At 36.2% G+C, this 17889-nt stretch overlaps 1 protein-coding gene across 4 annotated transcripts in view; it reads left to right on the plus strand.

Annotated features, from left to right (window-relative positions):
* Window positions 1-3072: 3072 nt before the first annotated feature.
* The window catches only part of LOC121969732 (ATP-dependent Clp protease ATP-binding subunit CLPT1, chloroplastic-like), a 29793-nt gene continuing 14976 nt past the window's right edge, over window positions 3073-17889 (plus strand). For 2 of the 4 annotated variants that reach the window (XR_006108629.1, XM_042519954.1), the window contains exons 1-3: window positions 3073-3358; window positions 3446-3481; window positions 3584-3693. Coding sequence is in view for 2 of the 4 variants with exons in the window: in XM_042519954.1 (XP_042375888.1) it covers window positions 3087-3358; window positions 3446-3481; window positions 3584-3693 (418 nt within the window). In the remaining 2 variants the exon portion in view is untranslated. The remainder of the gene's footprint in view (window positions 3359-3445; window positions 3482-3583; window positions 3694-17889) is intronic. The other 2 variants (XR_006108630.1, XM_042519956.1) reach the window with 1 other exon arrangement.

Consider the following 17889-nt stretch of genomic DNA (forward strand, 5'->3'; position numbering starts at 1 on the left):
TTTTTTAAACTAGCCAACTTTATTTAGATCGCAAACTTATTATTCTCGAACCCTGGATGCCCTTGAGATTAGATTGAGTTAGTTAGTATGAGACAAAATTATTATCATAGGGCAAGGGATTTAATCTCGGTAAAACTGAGAAAAAAAGTCCTTTCTACATTGGTCAACTACAGCTTCTCGATTTATCTCTTCACAAATGATTGTAGGACCGACCTTATAGAACCGCTAGATGTCTTTTACTATCATTGAGCCCTCACGAGATGGTAAATCAAACTCACGCAAATAGAGTATGAGCTTGGCTGTTTGATCTTCTCCTCCACCTTGCTTAGATCTCAACAATGCTAAATTGCTGGTACACAAGCCCAAGGGATGTTTGTTGACAAAGTGCATATAAAGTATTAAAAAAAAATTGATAATTTCAATTAATCTCATTGACTATATGTGAGATAATTGATTTGCCCCCATAAAAATTTCCTACCGATTATTAGGATAAATCGAAAAGTACACGCGTTGACCAGCCCAAAAACCCAACATCCTTTGGTTGCACCTTCCATATAGAGGAAAAAGTTTCATAAATACATACACCATAATTGGAGATCGAACTATGGGTACCTGGATGACAATCTAAATATCCTATCACGACATTATAACCGCAAGGACATTTTATAAAGTATTAAATCTGTCTTCATCAATATTAAAATTAATAGTACACAATAATTATCATTAAGTTTAAATACTAATTGCATAATATAATACATACATGGTGGTACGAAGGGTATTTAAGATATTAGATGTAAATTATATGTATAGTTTTAATAATCCAGTTATTTAATATTAATAGGTAGACTGTTAATCGATTATGAGTTTTATGATGGATGAACCCTAAGAGTCGAAATCCATTTGGGCATGCTGTGATTTATTGACTCTTCTTCTTCTCTGAACTCTTCCCCATTAAGATAAGGATTTCAGTTGTTGTATATTCTTAAAAAAAGACTCCACTACATGTGTAGGAACTCCTCTGGCAACAAATAAGAAGCAATGACATTAATTCTTAATTCAAGGCAGTCTTTCGATTTGCCATTGCATTCAATTTTCATTGTAAAGTTTTAATATATGCATTATAGTGCTTTCAATTAGTACGTAGGATTAGCTTATAGTCATCTTCAAGGCGTGAAGATTAGATTTCAACAATTTGGTATGTATTTGGAGTTGCGAATGGATGTATATCCATCTAATCTATGAATGAATAGCCTAGGATTTAACCTAGATTTTGAATTTTTCGTATGAAGAATGTCCTTGTTTTGATAACACTTATTAAAGTTGTAATGCAATACTTCTCCCTTAAAGATAATTGCATATTTGACAATTAATTTTTCTTAGACATGGCTGAGATGGTAACACCATGGGATAGACTTGTTGCATGGAGTAAATGTCAAATCCCTGTAAAAACCATGGATATGAGAGATCATCTATAGTTTTCTTATTTATCTCTTATAAATAATTGTGAGAATAATCGTGTGAAATGCCTAGGGTCAGCGTATAAATTTTTTTGCCGCACTCTAATATCATTTATTATATTTTTATGAAAATAGTTTAATGGAGATAAATAACAATTAACCTTTAAAGAAACTAATAAAAATTATAAGATGGATAGATTGATGTGGTGGCATGTTAATGCTTTAACAACAAATAACAATTTGATAATCTGACCCATTTGCATAATCAGACGGACTGGGCGGGACGATTGAAATCAACATAATCATTTTTTTTTGGCTATAATTTAACAACTAATAACAATTTAATACTAAAATAATATGATACATTTATCAAAATCTATCTGAGCCTGTTGTGATTTGTTGATTTTTTTTTGGAACTCTTCCTCATTAAGAGGAGGATTTTGGTTGTTGTACATTTTTGAAAAAGACTTCGCTACATTTGTAGGAACTCCTCTGGCAATAAATAAGAGCAATTCGGCCCTTCAATTTGTCATTGCATTCAATGTCCATTTTATCAGATAGACGATGATAATTAGATCCTCTACCTGCCTCGTAAAGTTTTAATATATGCATTATAGTGTTTTGAATTGGTATTAGAACTTAGGATTAACTTATAGTTATCTTCAAGGCGTGAGGATTATATTTTGACAATTTGATACGTATACAGAAATACAACGATTACTCTTTGGAGCTGTGAATGGATGTATATCCATCAAATCTATGAATGAATATCATCGGATTTAATCTAGATTTTGAATTTTTCGCATTATCTCGTGAACAATATCCTTTTTTTTATAACACTTGTTAGAGTTGTAATGCAATACTTTTCCTTCAAAGATAATTACATATTTGACAATTAATTTTTCTTCGACATGGCTGAGATGGTAACATCATGGAATAGATTTGCTGTATTCAGTAAGAGTTGAATCCGGATAAAAGTCATAGATATAGGAGATTATTTATAGTTTCTTAATTTATCTCTCTATAAATAATCATGAGGATGACGGTATAGAAAGTCCAAGGTCAACTTATGATCTTTTTGCATGCTATGATACCATTTATTAGAATTTTATGAAAATAGTTTAATGGAGATACATAACAATTAACCTTCAAAGAAATGAATAACAATCATAAGATGTATAAATTGATATGGTGACATGTCAATACTTTAACAACTAATACCAATTTAATAAGCTAACCCATTCCTATAATTTAGGATGAATTGTAAGGGACGACGGAACATAATCAATTTTTGTTGAATAATTTAATAAAACTAAAATAATATGATAGATTTATTATGATTTATTAATTGTGGTAAAAAAATGAATATGTTCCTCTTTCGTTAATTTATCTCAGGACTAATGAAAATAAATCATAAACGACTATTAATCTTTAGAATAATAATTAACACATAAAAAAAATACATTTACTTCAGCTATACTAATCCAAATCCTAAATATTATAATGATAATAATAATAATAATATTTCATGCGTAAGTCCCTGATCATAACAAAATCAACAAGAACGTTGGAATCGGATCCTAATTCCATACGACTGCTCCAAATAGGGGAAGATGGAAATTAACCCAAATGAATCATATCCTCTTCGCTCCGTCGCTACTCCCGTGTTGGCGCACCTCTCCCGCTGTTGGCAGCGAGATGGCTGCTATATTCCCCTCTTTTGTCCCAAATCGAATTTCCACCTGCCCATCTCTCTCTTCGCCGGCTACCCCCCGCGTCGCCCTCCTGCGAAACTCTCTCCTGGCCACTCCCATCTCCCTCGCGCCGTCGCGGTTCTTCTCGAGGTCAAACTTCCGATCTTCTGCCACCGCCGCCACCGTTGTATTTATGCTCCCCACAGCGTAAGCCCCTGCCTACTCCTGCCCACTCCATTTCTCTTCTCCTTATTTTTACCTTGGATTCACTTGATTTTTTGGCCTTCGGATCAGGAAACCGGAGCTAGCGTCCACTGGGAAGAAGCCAAGGTAGGATATGGAGGGTCTTGGTTTGTGTATCTATTGGAATTTGTTTTTGGGTCGATAAGAGTTGAATTTGAGTTGTAATCGAGGTGGTAATGTGCGGCGCAGATGGTCGCTCAGGTCTATAAAGTCCTTCGCCATGGCAGAACTGGAGGCACGGAAGCTCAAATATCCCAGCACAGGAACGGAAGCCCTCCTCATGGGTATCTTGGTGGAGGGTTAGTTTGATATATGACATCCTTGATTCTTGATTTACTTGGATGCATTTTTAGTGTTCTTTCGAATCTGCAGTAGATAGACTAGATTGCATGGGGGCCTTATGGATTCTTCGCCGTAATTATAAGGTAGTTAGTAAACATATTATCAATAGGGACAGACTTTGTCAATTCAGGGATGCCTTTGTTAATGTTCGTGGTTCAAAAGGTCCGTTGGCCTCAGTGATTGAACGGAAAAAATTGTTTGGATCAGCAAACACTTCAGCACTCGAACTGGGGGAGTTGATCCCCACTATCTGTTTCAACTACCTCTTGACTACAAGACCAATGTTTGGGTGTAGGGTCACTTGGATGCTCAGATCAGTCTTAGTTTGAGTAAGAAGCTAAGAAAGTTTAGGCACAGGTGTTAGAGGCATTGTTGACATTACCCTAAGCCATCAGTTTACATGTTTGTTTATAGGATATTGTAGCATGGTCTTGATGCTCCCTCTATGGGCGATCAACATGGTTAGTCCATGGAATAGTATATGAGAAGAAACACCACTCTATCTTTATTTGACCAAGATAGTTAATGTAATGGGACAAATCACATTAAGCAAGGAGACAATCAACAATCACATTTGATGCATCATAAGTTGTAGATCCCCTTAGTTGTGGATATTGTTGGCTGGAGGGTTTCCCACCTACAAAGGTTCTCTGTTGGCAGGAGGAAAGTAAGGGTGTTATAGGTTCATTTGAAAGTGAGAATGTCTGATTTTTAGGTCTATCTACCCTTTGTTAGGGATTTTCCTCACTATCTGTACTGATTGGACCCTATCATTACTCTCCTCTAAAGTATCATTTAGAGTTGGATTTATTCGAAAAATCCAAAGTTGTCATTGGTTAGTTGCATGGTGATTTCTATTCGCTATAGGGATACTAGCTCCGTTTGTTATCAACTTTCTACAAATCTAGTTGCAATTATTGCACACATCCATATTAAAAATCTTCAATCATCTTTCTAAACTATGCCATGTAGTATCTCTTGAGAGATGTAGGGTTAGCAACGTGAGCTATTAGTTGCAGAAGGTGAATGGTTAGTTCAGTCCTATAAATAGTGGGAGATCACACTGCACCAATTTTGAATGTGCTCAGATTCGACTCTTGAATGATAAAATTCTTGAACACCCTTTTTTTAGACTTTGCTCCTTAGGTATGGAACATAGTGATTCTGAAGTAATAAAAGTGACTACTCTCCTAAGGTTGGTTGAAGTTCCTTTAGAGGTGGTGCGTCTTGCATGTATCAATAGATAGGCTAGCCTATATCTTGATCAACAGATGATCACTGTTTGGGTGGAAACTTTAAGAGAGTAGACAGCGAGAACTAACTAGAGTTCTTCATCCTTTGTCTTAAATTTTTCCATTGAGGAAACCTTTTATGTAGATGATTCAATTTGGATGAGAGGCATCAAGGAGGTAACCCTATTTAATCTATGGCCTGGTTATAGAGGTGTTAGTTTCATTTTTAGGAACTAATATTTTATAAATGATTTCTTTGCCCTTTCTGCCCCTCTTCCTCACGCTCATCTCAATTCTTCTTGTGATTTTGTTCTTTATATATAAATACATGATTAAAGTCAACTTTAAACTTCATGGCCACTTGTTCTTCAATAATGTCCTATATACATGCTCCAACATGCTTCATCTCAAGTTACTCCTAACAATTAGAGGGTCTTGGTCAATTTTGTGGTAATTTGCAATGATGTGAATGTGAATACATTGGTCAATGCTTTTCTCTATCTTTTCTTTGTTTGAAGGATTGTGTGTGCACCAAGCTTTTACTTTTCTCAAGGTTTTAAGTTTTAGCGCTTGAGCTCTATGAAGGCTTTTGAAAAGGTTACTTGCTCTGTCTATCAACTTGGAGGAGAGTGGAGTTCTCGGTTAAATGTCATGTATTGCAACTCTTGGAGCTATTCCCTCCTTCAAATCTCCTTAAGAGGTGCTCTCAAGTTGAAGAAGGACCTATTGGGATTTAAGCACTCAATCTATGTCAACAAGGATGGTTGGCTAGAGCATATCTTAGCCCTGCCCTTCTAGGTTGCTAGGGCAGAGATTAGTTGAATGCCCTCTCTGGCTTTGTATTTCTTGCTTTTGATGACTTTGCCTGCTTCTTGTCAAGAAATGAACTTCACTAGGATGAGGGGTTCCTTGTCAAGTGGTCGATGATCATCTCCTTCTTTAGTATCTCATGCACCTTTCAATGAGTAAGCTTCCGAATCTTAAGAGGGCCCATTAGTTATGCTAACTTTGATTGTGGATGTGGAGGAAGTGGGTTGCCTTTTGATATACTGGCCATGACTCTAGGATTCTCTTGGAGTAGCAATATTGAAGCTCCACCAACGCTTCCTTTAGATGTGGATCACGTTCCTTCTAGTTTACATTATCACCACTAATGAGAAGTAACAATGAACTCTTGTCTACCATCAATCAAGGGAAAATCATCACGTCATTGGTTCTTACATCCATGTACATCATTCAAGTTATAAGGGAGGGCAATGTTCCAATTTGCCCAAGGTGGGACTTCCTATGGGTGGATCTAATTTGGTTGGACTTTATGTTGGTGTAGGGATGAACCTAGATTTTGTGTTGGCAAAGTTTCATAGTTAAATTTCATTATGATCTTATGAGGTTGACTAAGTGTGCAGGTAGCTCAACCAGAAAGTCCTAGTAGGTCAAGTTGACTGGATACTAGGCAAGGCAAAGTCTTAGTGGATACTAGGTAAAGGGAAAACTCTAGTTGCGGCTAGGTAAGTGGAAGTCCTAGTTAAATCTAGACAAGGAAATCCTAGTCGGACTCGGTAGGAAGACTTGACAGATCGAGTACACCAGGCGGAAAGTCTAGATGGGTCTAGAGGACCAGACGTCTACCAGTTCGATGGGTCTGGAGGACTAGAGATCGAGAAGAATTCTTAGGGATCAGAGGATCGGATACCGAGTGGAAAGTCTAAACATGCCTGGAGGACTGGATGTTTGGCAAATCAGGTAAACTCTTATGAGAGAAGTAGGAGAGGATGCGTTCCCTTGAAGGGAACAATAGGCGTCAGTTTGACCTAGAGTTTCACAGGAAATCCAAAAGTTAGGACCAGTATGAGACTGCCAAATTATTTTATGTTTGCTTTCATATTATGCTTGTGTACTAACTATGTGATGCAGCTAAACAAAGCAAGTGATTTGGAAAAGTTTTCGGATACCGGAAGGTTCAAGGTGCCTGGATATGTTCAAGGTGCCCAGAAGTCCAAGCGCCAAGACTTGGATAGGCCCAAACCCATCATGCAGCTGAGTTAGTAGGGTTGGTTGGCTAGCACACGTCAACTTCTAGGCGCTCATGAAGGATCCAGACGTCACGACTCTAGCATGTTGGCTCAATGGAAATATCGGGAGAGAAAAGAGGCCAAGGGAGATAAAGGAGGAGATGAATGGGACAGAACTGAGGGAGAGGATAAAGACCGAGGGAAAAAAAGGATAGGGGAGGAGAGGAGTATTTTGCGGTAGGTGAACATCTGTGATCGGCGAAGGTCACGGTGGGGTTGGTGTGGAGTTGAATGGAGAATAAGGAAGAAAAAAAAAAAAGTAAGAAAGTACCATTATCAAATATTTATCAATTGAATCTAACTATTACCAAAATAAATCTAAATCAAACCCAATTAATTATAATCGTCATGTCTACTAGATAAACTCCACCAAATTTTAAACTGATTTTTTACTTGACCTCTAAAATTTAAAATAGTAGTTCAATTTTGTAGTAAGTCGTCTAAAAATTTTTAAAAAATAATTTAAAATGCAAAATATTTTTAAAAAATTTAAATAGGATAATATTTAGTATCTAGCATTAGCATTTTTTTTGTGTTCTAACTTTTATGATGTTGAAAGGTTGTGTGAGCGAGCGATTGAAAACTAGGGTTTTATGACACTTTGATTAAATTAAAAAATTCATTTTATTTCACTATTTTAATTAATTTCATTGGAGATGCTTGGTAAGTATAGATTAAATTAATTTTTTTAAGAAAACTCTATCTAGTTCAAATTGAAATATATTTTTTTTCTTAATTTAAATTTGATTTCAACAAAAGAAAAATTTTGAATCTAAAAGTTTCAAATTTGTTTGAGTCAAATTCAAGTAGAATTTTTTATTTCTAAAATTAAATGAATTTAATTATAATATTAAATGAATTTAATTATAAAATTTAAAATACAATTTAAATCTAAAAAAATAATATTTTGAAATTTAAAAATCTTGTATCTCTTAAGTTTTCGTACATTTTAATAATTATAATTACATGAAACAAATAAAACCAAATTAAAATCAAACACTTAGGTTTTTAAATTATTTACTTCATCTAAGAGTTTTATTAAAAATTACATGAAACAAAATTGTATTTAATGACCATTTTTTTTATTAAATGCTAATAAATAAATTTCAAACATATTTACATAAAACAATAAAAATATACATTCATTTAAATAAAATTACATATCTTAGTCTTTAAACTAAAACTGCTCTAATGTTTTAGGATTTGAAAAGAAATTATGACCCAATTATAGAATACCAAGGTCTCTTTTTCTCATTGATCATTCCAACAACATTTTACCTAAAATAAATAAATTATATATAAATTATTATGAAACAAAAGCATATAATTTACAAATGACTAAAGTTAAAAATCAAAATATAATTGATTGTAAGCAAATTTAATTGGAAGAGTGAGGTGATTAAATTAATTAACAAATATAAGGACTTGAATATATTAGCAATCTATTTGATTATCAAGTAACCATTTAATTATAATAAAAAGTTAACTGGTATTTTTAGTAATACAATTAATAAGTAACAAAATTGTACTGACAAGGCATGTACTGACACAATACATTATTGAATTGTATGGTTTTGGCGAGAGATTGAAACTCCAACATAACTCAAAATTTTAAAGTTTGTTTAATTGTTGCTGTATGCATGGTTCCTATGGTAGCTGTGGTGACTGACTACCATTCCTTGTCCTTAATTGAGATGACTAGGCCATCCTCTTAGGGAGCTAGGACAATTTTGTTATTTCATAGAGTCATTTATGCAACTCTCTTGGAACATAGTGAATGCATTGGTGATAGAAGTTGAAATGGACACCCTTGTGACATGGTAACTCAAGTTATAAAAGCATATATAGCAAATGGAAAAATAGGACATAGAAGGAGGGCTTAATAGTGCAGAATATGATTGAAGGAAATAGTTGAAAAATAACAGCTAGCAATAATATTGGTAGGTAGTAAGTTTTATGAACAAGTGGTACGTAATAGTGAAGTGGTGTCCTGAGAATGATAGTGGTGGTAATTGTATCCTCTTAGTGTATGTAGGGGATTAACTCAGATGCATGAGATATGCAAGCTATATATTTGGTAATTAGAATTCCAATAGTGTGTTGTTTTCATTTCTAATTTTCTATTTGCCTCCTTATTTATAAAGATAGATTTCTCTCTTCTCTAAATAAGCACAATGCGGTCTCCGTTATAGGTCGACAGAGAAAGTAGTCAAATTTCTCTTTATAGAAGGGTGAAACTTGCTCTTTTATACTTATAAGAACCAAGTTCTAGATGTGGACCAGGTGTTGGATTATGGGGGAAACATGCTGGATCATGGGGGAAATAAGCCCAAAACATGGCTTGTATATTCTAGGAGGGATACAACACAAAGGGTCGAAATAGAATTAATATATAGTAGGCAATTTATATTTTAGAGTCAGTTATATCTTTATAGCAGTTATGTTAACATGTTTTAGAGTATATGTGTGGTTATCAGTTTGTGGGAAGTTAGAGGGGAGGGAATCTGAGAATTATTATCATAAGAAGAAGAAAGCATTGACTGGTAGAGAGAGTTTTTTTACTAGATTGTGTGTTAACCCTAATATAACTTTGTGTGTTTCTATTTTGAGTTTTGGAACCCTAACATTGGTTCGACCTGCCGGATATAAGAGAGGTTATATGCTTATAAAGAATGTCAAAGATGTCAGATAGGGTTAATGTTTTGGAAGAAAGGATGGCCACACAAGAAGGAAATATGGAAGAAATGAGAGGTATTATGCAACGACTGATGTCTTAAATATAACATGGTTCTCTTTTACAAGGGATCAACAAACAATTAGGGACAATGGTTGAAGCAACACCATTGAAAGGGGCATCCACTTCTGCTGATCAGTCCTCTCAATTTGAGTCAAATTAACTTGTGGCTAACTCCAAGAAGTGTAGTTTTGGCACCACGATGGTGGAATATTTGGGTCATATTATTTTCGGACATGGTTGACTCTTCTAAAATTCAATGTGTTTTGGATTGGCCGGTTCCAAAGAATGTCAAAGGATTAAGAGGTTTTCTATATCATTTTCGGACATGGTTGACTCTTCTAAAATTCAATGTGTTTTGGATTGGCCGGTTCCAAAGAATGTCAAAGGATTAAGAGGTTTTCTATATCATTTTCGGACATGGTTGACTCTTCTAAAATTTAATGTGTTTTGGATTGGCCGGTTCCAAAAAATGTCAAAGGATTAAGAGGTTTTCTATATCATTTCTAGACATGGTTGATCCTTCTAAAATTCAGGTGGAGTTTGGTTCTCTCTTAGGAATCGGAGTGGGAATGGGTATCATAGTATTGTGGAATGAGAATGGGTATGAGCTTGGGTATCATTCTTAAAAATAATGTTTGGTTAGTTGAATATTTTCAATCGAAATGAACCTAAATTTTCTTTTTTACCCTTAGAGGAAAATAAAAGGAAAAATTAGATGGAAGAGAAAGTTTAATGTGAGAGAAACATATAATGAGAGAGAAAGTGTGATGGGAAAAATGAAGAGAGAGAAAGTATGATGAAAGAAAATGAGGAGAGAGAGTGTGATGGAAGATAATGAAGAGAGAGAAAGTGTGATGAGAGAAAATAAGGAGAGAGAGATTGAGGAGAGAGAAAGTATGATGAATAAATAAAGAGAGAATGAAGAGAGAGAAAATAATGAGAGAGTGTATGAAGAGAGAGAATACAGAGAGAAAATGGTAGAAAATCTGTGATGAGAGAGAATGAGGAGAGAGAGTGTGATGGAAGAGAATGAAGAGAGAGAAAGTGTGATGAGAGGAAATATGGAGAGAGAGTATGGTAAGAGAGATTGAGGAGAGAGAAAGTATGATGAGAAAGAAAATATGATGAAAAAATGAGGAGAGAATGAAGAGAGAAAATAATGAGAGAGTGTGTGTGATGAGAGAGAATATAGAAAGAAAATGATAGAGAATATGTGATGAGAGAGAATGAAGAGAGAGAAAGTATGTTGAGAGAGAAAATGTGATGATAGAATGAGGAGAGAGAAAGTATGATGAGAGAGAACAAGGAGAGAGAGTGAAATGAAAGAAAAATTGAACAAATATACTAAGGGTATTTTAGTCCAAACTTAATTCTTATTTCCATTCCATCAAAACCCAAGGGAGGGGATGAGTTTCATCTATACCCAAATTTTTGGGTTTCATTCCAAAATCTTGATTCCATTTCCATCAATCAAACACAAGGTTTGAGAATGAATCCATTCCCTCATTCCCAAACCTCTAAACCAAACACCACCTCAATGTGTTTTGGATTGGCCGGTTCCAAAGAATGTCAAAGGAGTAAGAGATTTTCTAGGTTTGACAGGTTATTATAGGAAATTTGTAGAAAATTATGGTAAAGTAGCTAAGCCTTTAAGAGAGTTGACTAAGAAGGATAATTTTCATTGGGAATCTACTTCTTTAGAGTCTTTCTTGGAATTTAAAAGACTCTTGACCAGTCCTCTAGATCTTGCCCTTCTTTATTTTTCAATGCCTTTTGAGGTTGAGTGTGACATCTCTAGAAGGGGAATTGGCCTTATTTTAGTAAAGCTTTATCAGAAGGAAATTTGTCAAAATCTGCATATGAAAAGGAATTGATGACTTTGGTTTTGTCCGTGCAACATTGGCGTCCCTAATTTCTTGAGAGATCTTTTATAGTGTATATTAATCAAAAGAGCCTTAAGCATGCAGTGAATCACAACTATAGATCAACGATGTTGGATGGCTAAGTTATTGGGTTACTCATTTGAAGTCATTTGCAAAATAAAGTTGTTGATTGATTATCCAGAATACATGAAGAAGGTGAATATCATGCTTTGGTGTCTTACCCTACATGGGAGGAAGGTGAAAATCTTATTGAAGAAGCTAAACATGACCATCCATTGTAGAAAATTATGGCTGATTTGACCAACAATCCGAATTCTCATCCAAGTTTTGAGCTGCAACGAGGAGTTCTATACTACAACAACATACTTGCTATTTCTGCTTCATCTCCTTCAATACAATTATTCCTAAAGGAATTTCATTCTTCCCCTTTAGGAGGACATTCCAGTTTCTTGAAAACTTACAGAAGAAAGGTAATCTTTATCGGATTGATATGAAGCATTGTATACAAGAGTTTGTGCAGTCTGGTGATGTGTGCCAAAGACACAAATATGCTGCAACTGCTCTTGGGGGACTACTCTAACCTTTGCCGATACTAGATCTTATATGGGATGACATCTCTATGGATTTTATCATCGGACTTGATCAAAAGGGCATGAAATTGTTTTTGTTGTAGTATCGATTATCTAAATATGCATATTTTATTTCATTGAAACATCCTTATACAACCAAGACAATAGCTGAGTTATTTGTTAGAGAAATTATATGGCTCCATGGAGTTCCTAAATCCATTATTAGTGATCGAGATCCATGTTCATCAGTCACTTTTGGAAAGAAATCTTTCGGCTGCAGGGCACTATGCTTAAGATTAGCTTTCTACCATCTTGAAACAGATAGACAAACTAAAGTCTTGAATAGATGTTTGGAGGGATATTTACGTTGTTTTGCCTCTAAACCACCTAAAAATTGGGCTCATTGGATACCGTGGGCAGAATTTTGGTATAATCCTTCTTTTCATATATCTATTGGTAAAATTCCTTTTGAAGTAGTTTATGGTCGAAAACCTCCTACTTTAACTCGTTTCTTACCAAATGAAACTAAAGTTGAGGCAGTGGCAAGGGAGTTATTTGACAGGGATGGAGCTCTCCTTCAACTTAAATATAATGTTACTCGTGCGCAAAGAATATATGAAGGGATATGCTGATAAAAAGTGGAAACCCTTGCAATTACAGTAGGAGAATGGGTGTTTCTTTAGTTCAAGCTCCATAGGTAGCACATGGTTTCTAGGAATTGGTAGAAAGATATTATGGACCTTTCTAGGTTGTTACAAATATGGAGAGGTTGCATATAAAAGCTTAAACTTCCACCTCATTCTTGGGTCCATCCCATCTTTCATGTATCATTACTTAAGAAACCAATGGATTGGAGGTAGCACTTGAAGATTATGCGGAACCAGAATATGTGATTGCTAGTAGAGACATTGTTTATAATAGCGAAATGATTCGTCAATTGGAAGTGCATGATGATTGACGCAACGCGAGAGGATGATTTCACTCTTAGATCTCAATTTCCTTATTTTAGCCTTGAGGACAAGGCTAGAGTTGCAACAGGTGGTAATGATAAGAACCAAGTTCCAAATGTGGATCAGGTGCTCGATTATGAGGGAAACATACTGGATCAGGGGAATGAAGCCCAAAACATGGCTTGTATATTTCAGGAGGGAAAAAACACTAAGGGCCTGAATATAATTATTATATAGTTGACAGTTTCTGTTTCAGAGTTAGTCATATCTTTGTGGTAGTTATGTTAACATGTTTTAGAGTATGTGTATGGTTATAAGTTTGTGGGAAGATTATTATCAGAAGAAGAAGAGAGCATTGGCTTTGGCCGGTGGAGAATGTTTCCTTACCAAATTGTTTGTGTTAACCCTAATATAATTCTGTATGTTTCTCTATTCTGAGTTTTTGAACCCTAACATATACTGCCACCAACAGTTGGGTGCTCTAGCAGATGGGCTAATTTTTTCTTTAGTCTTGCTCTACCCATGCACCTTTCAATATAGTTAAAATCTTGATCACATTTTAACATGTCCATACCATCTCAACTTATATTATCTAATTTTATAGTATATTGCAACTACCCCAGATGTGGCTGAAAACTAGCCCCTCGCTGTATGCTAAAATGGATGCTTTGGTCGAGGATGGAGGTTAGCTTGTAGACCTAAAAACATGCGTCAGAAGGCATTGGAGTTATTCAACGAGGCTCCACCGATGCGTAAGTCACCATAGAGCCAAGAAAGTAATAAAATGGTAATAGAAAATAAAGTAGTAAAGAAACTAGGGTTAGATATTAGAAGTTCCATCTTTATATCATCATTGACTTTAATATTTATAGAATATTCTTTTCATAAAACTCTAACACTAGGTTTGTTAGGCCCTAGGGATTGTGGGCTATGAGTCGTGTGGGGCCATGCCTAATTATGGCCTGGCCGGGTCGTATGAGGAACTCGGGAGCCCGATCTTAGAGTAGGTCCATATAGGCATATCCTATTAACTTGGAGTCGGGTTGATATCATTGGTATCATTAGTCCCCTCGTTAAATTGAGTTGAGGTATACGAGACTTGATTAGGGTGTTTAGGTCACTAAGATGTCGAAGTGGGTCTGAGTAGTGAGGCTGAGTTGAAAATGGCCGAACTATAAAGGAGCTAGAGGAGAGCTTTCTCTGATGCTCGAGCCGAAAGGGCAAGAGGCCAAGTTGGAGTAGTCAATTGCTAAAAAGCTTTCCTGTTGGCAGAGTTGGGCCCAAAAAGAGTAGAGCTGGAGTAGGCTGAGTTGGGAGCCAATGCTAAATTGTAAGTGTACTGCGGAAGCCTTAGTGCCCAACTAGGTTTTAGAATGTGAGTTCAAACAAATATGTGAGGAACTTGTTTGGACAAAGACAATGATTATGTTTAAAATTAATTTAATACAACGAAATTTGATGCGAAGAAGTCGACCCTAGAGCCAAATAAGGCTAAGGTGGAATAGCTTTATTTGAGGTCGGAGGTTTGGGAGAGATGACCAAGTTGACTCTTTAACGTTTAGGTGGCATTCATGCTAAGGGGAATATTTCAATCTGAGAGTGTTGGTTTGGGAGAGATATTCAAATTGATCCGTTTAGGTGAACCACTGGTGCTAAGAGGGGAAAAGAGCTCGATTCCAAGACCTACCTAAGTTTGGGAGAGAAGGCCGATTTGACCCCTTAGCGTTAAGGTATCCCACTTACGCTAAGGGGGAATAACTTGATCTGGGACTGAAGTTTGGGAGAGATAGCATTTAGGTGACCTACTGATGCTAAAGGGGAATATTTTAATTCGAGACTAGGGGTTTGAGAGAGATTATTGGTCGAACCCTTGGGGTTTAGCTGATCCACTGCCGCTAAGGGGGGATATCTTGATCCGAAATGAGAGTCTGGGAGAGATAGCAGAGTTAACCCCTTTGGTGTTTAGGTGACCCACTGATGCTAAGGGGGGAATATCTCGATCTGCTGGGGGATATCTCGATCTGAGACTAGGGATTTGCTTTACTACATGCATGTTAATGGAAGCTCAGTATTCGTTAGAGGAAAGTCTTCTCTTTGACAATCCACCTTTGATGGTCAACCTATCCAATTCGACTTTTGTTCCCTTTCGATTCTACTATTAAGGAAAGATTTTTGGTAATCGACTTCTCCAACTTGACCTCTTGTCCTCTTTGCGTCATTATCAGGGAAAGCTCTCCTCTAGCTCCTCTCCAGTTGGGTTATTTTCAGCTTAGTCCAATTTAAGGTTCAAAATCTTGAGTCGTGTCAAAGTTTTGGTCTTTTAATTTGAATGATATTATTTCGTTATCGTACTGATGTTTCAATGCATGGTACCGGTAATGCATTGGAGTTGAAGAAGGAAGGAGATGAAGTATAAGAAGGAGACATTGTATGTATTGAGTATGGTTTTAAATCTTGTACCATACCAGGTGAAACAGCTGAAACATATCATTCAGGTAAATTATCGAAACTTGATATCACTTAGCACAGACAATGTCTCCTCCCTTTGTTTTATCTCCTTTCTCTTGGAGCGTTGGCATGAGTATCTCTTCGGTTAAAGACCAAAATTATGACATGACTTAAGATTTTAAATCTTGATGCTTAGTGGTATCGAGTTTTGGTGATTTATTGGAAAAATATGTTTCGACAGTTGACACAGTATGGTATTTATACCATCATCTAACTACTCAGGCCCACTTCAACATCCACCTAAACACCCTAATTAAGTCTCAGATAATTTGTCTTGACTTGAGTGGGGACTGATGATACTGTTGATTTCGATCGCACTCCAATTTAGCAGAATATGCCTAGACAGGTTTGCTCTAGGTTAGATAAGCTTTCGAGTTCCTCACACAACTCGGCGGGCTATAATTGGGCATGGCCCCACATGATCCATAGCCCACAATCCCTATGACCCAACATACCTAGGGTTAGGGTTTTGGAAGAAGAATTTTATGTAAATATTAAAGTCGTCGGCGATATGAAGATCAAACCTATAGTATCTAACCCTAATTTCTTTACATACTTTCTTTTCTATTACCGTTTTATTTAACATGGTGACTTAAGTATCAAAGGGCCTCGCCTGAGCCCTCTGATGTGTGTTTTCTCGCCTAACTAACTGCTTTTTGATCTTTGTATTTTTATTTATCCTAAGAAACTCATACATCCATTTAAGAAAACTCAAAATATTAAGACTATTTACATAGATCAAAATAGCTATATCCCTTATGATGGTCCACAAAGGACACTAATCTGTTTGGTCAAATCCTGACCAATAATTGGCCTGCCTCACTGAGAGTCCAGGTATAGACATGAGAGGTGTTTTTCTGAACGTGTATTAGGAAATGCTTTACTTCAGAGAGCGCTGAGTGATGGACTGAATTGCTGAGGTGAATAGAGCTTGTATCAGTTTGTAGGACCAGTCAAGGTGCAAGGTGGATGAGGTGAGTATAGGTGTTTAGCTTCAAGGTGTTGAGGTAAGATAGAGGTGGCCATGCACATGTCTGGATCTGTCTGAAGGTTTTACATTGAGGGCCAAGTTTTAACTAATAATAGTTATCTACCTCTTGTTCAATTGAACTGGGTTTAGAATGGTGGCTGAGCTTCAATTTCTGGCCTAGGTGTACTTTACTGGACTAAAACGAGTGGGCCAAGGAAAAAGTTACATTTAATATAGTGCCTGATGCTCGAGATGTGGTGAGCTGTGGTGCTAGTTTGGGATAACCACGTGTTATACTCTGGTTGTACTATGAGGCTCTGACAGATTGAACACTTTCATTGTACCATGTGGTCGTGATAGTTCAAATAACGAGAACACCTTACCAAGTAGAACACCTTACCAAGTTCATACATTCCGTAGACATCTCCCAACTTCCATGAGCTAGTATGTGGAATTTTGGTATTTATCCCATTGTAATATATAATAAAAAAAGTGCCAGCTGCCCAAATCCCAATCGCTTATGTCCACTCACTAGTTTATAAGTTACAGTTGATTGAATAGTCAAATAAATCTAGTCTTGAACTGCTCTTGGAAATTAATCCATATAACTAAACTAAATTAACTTTAAGCCAAAACCCTCTCACTTTTCCTGTGCCATACCCCTTGACCTCTTCTTCTCTAGATCTCTTGCATGCCCTTTGCCACCATTCTCCAGCTGAAGCACTTTCGTGATCTTGAAGTCCTTGTTTATTAACACCATCCTATAGGGTTAAACATATATATTCTCTTCTGTGTGAGTTACTAGTTTATAAGTTACAGTTGATTGAATAGTCAAATAAATCTAGTCTTGAACTGCTCTTGGAAATTAATCCATATAACTAAACTAAATTAACTTTAAGCCAAAACCCTCTCACTTTTCCTGTGCCATACCCCTTGACCTCTTCTTCTCTAGATCTCTTGCATGCCCTTTGCCACCATTCTCCAGCTGAAGCACTTTCGTGATCTTGAAGTCCTTGTTTATTAACACCATCCTATAGGGTTAAACATATATATTCTCTTCTGTGTGAGTTACTGGAGATAATGTCTCCACTCTAGCATGTCACCACCGCCGCAAATTCTCATTGTCAGCTTGCGTGCTTCATAAGTTAACATCAGTGGATTTATTTCCTCTTTTTTTTCCCAAATCCCCATTTCATCACAAAATATAAATTGTTTAGTTTGTGATTGTGTAG

The sequence above is a fragment of the Zingiber officinale genome, chromosome 4A (genome assembly GCF_018446385.1).
Source record: "Zingiber officinale cultivar Zhangliang chromosome 4A, Zo_v1.1, whole genome shotgun sequence".
In the NCBI taxonomy this organism is placed as follows: Eukaryota; Viridiplantae; Streptophyta; class Magnoliopsida; order Zingiberales; family Zingiberaceae; genus Zingiber; species Zingiber officinale.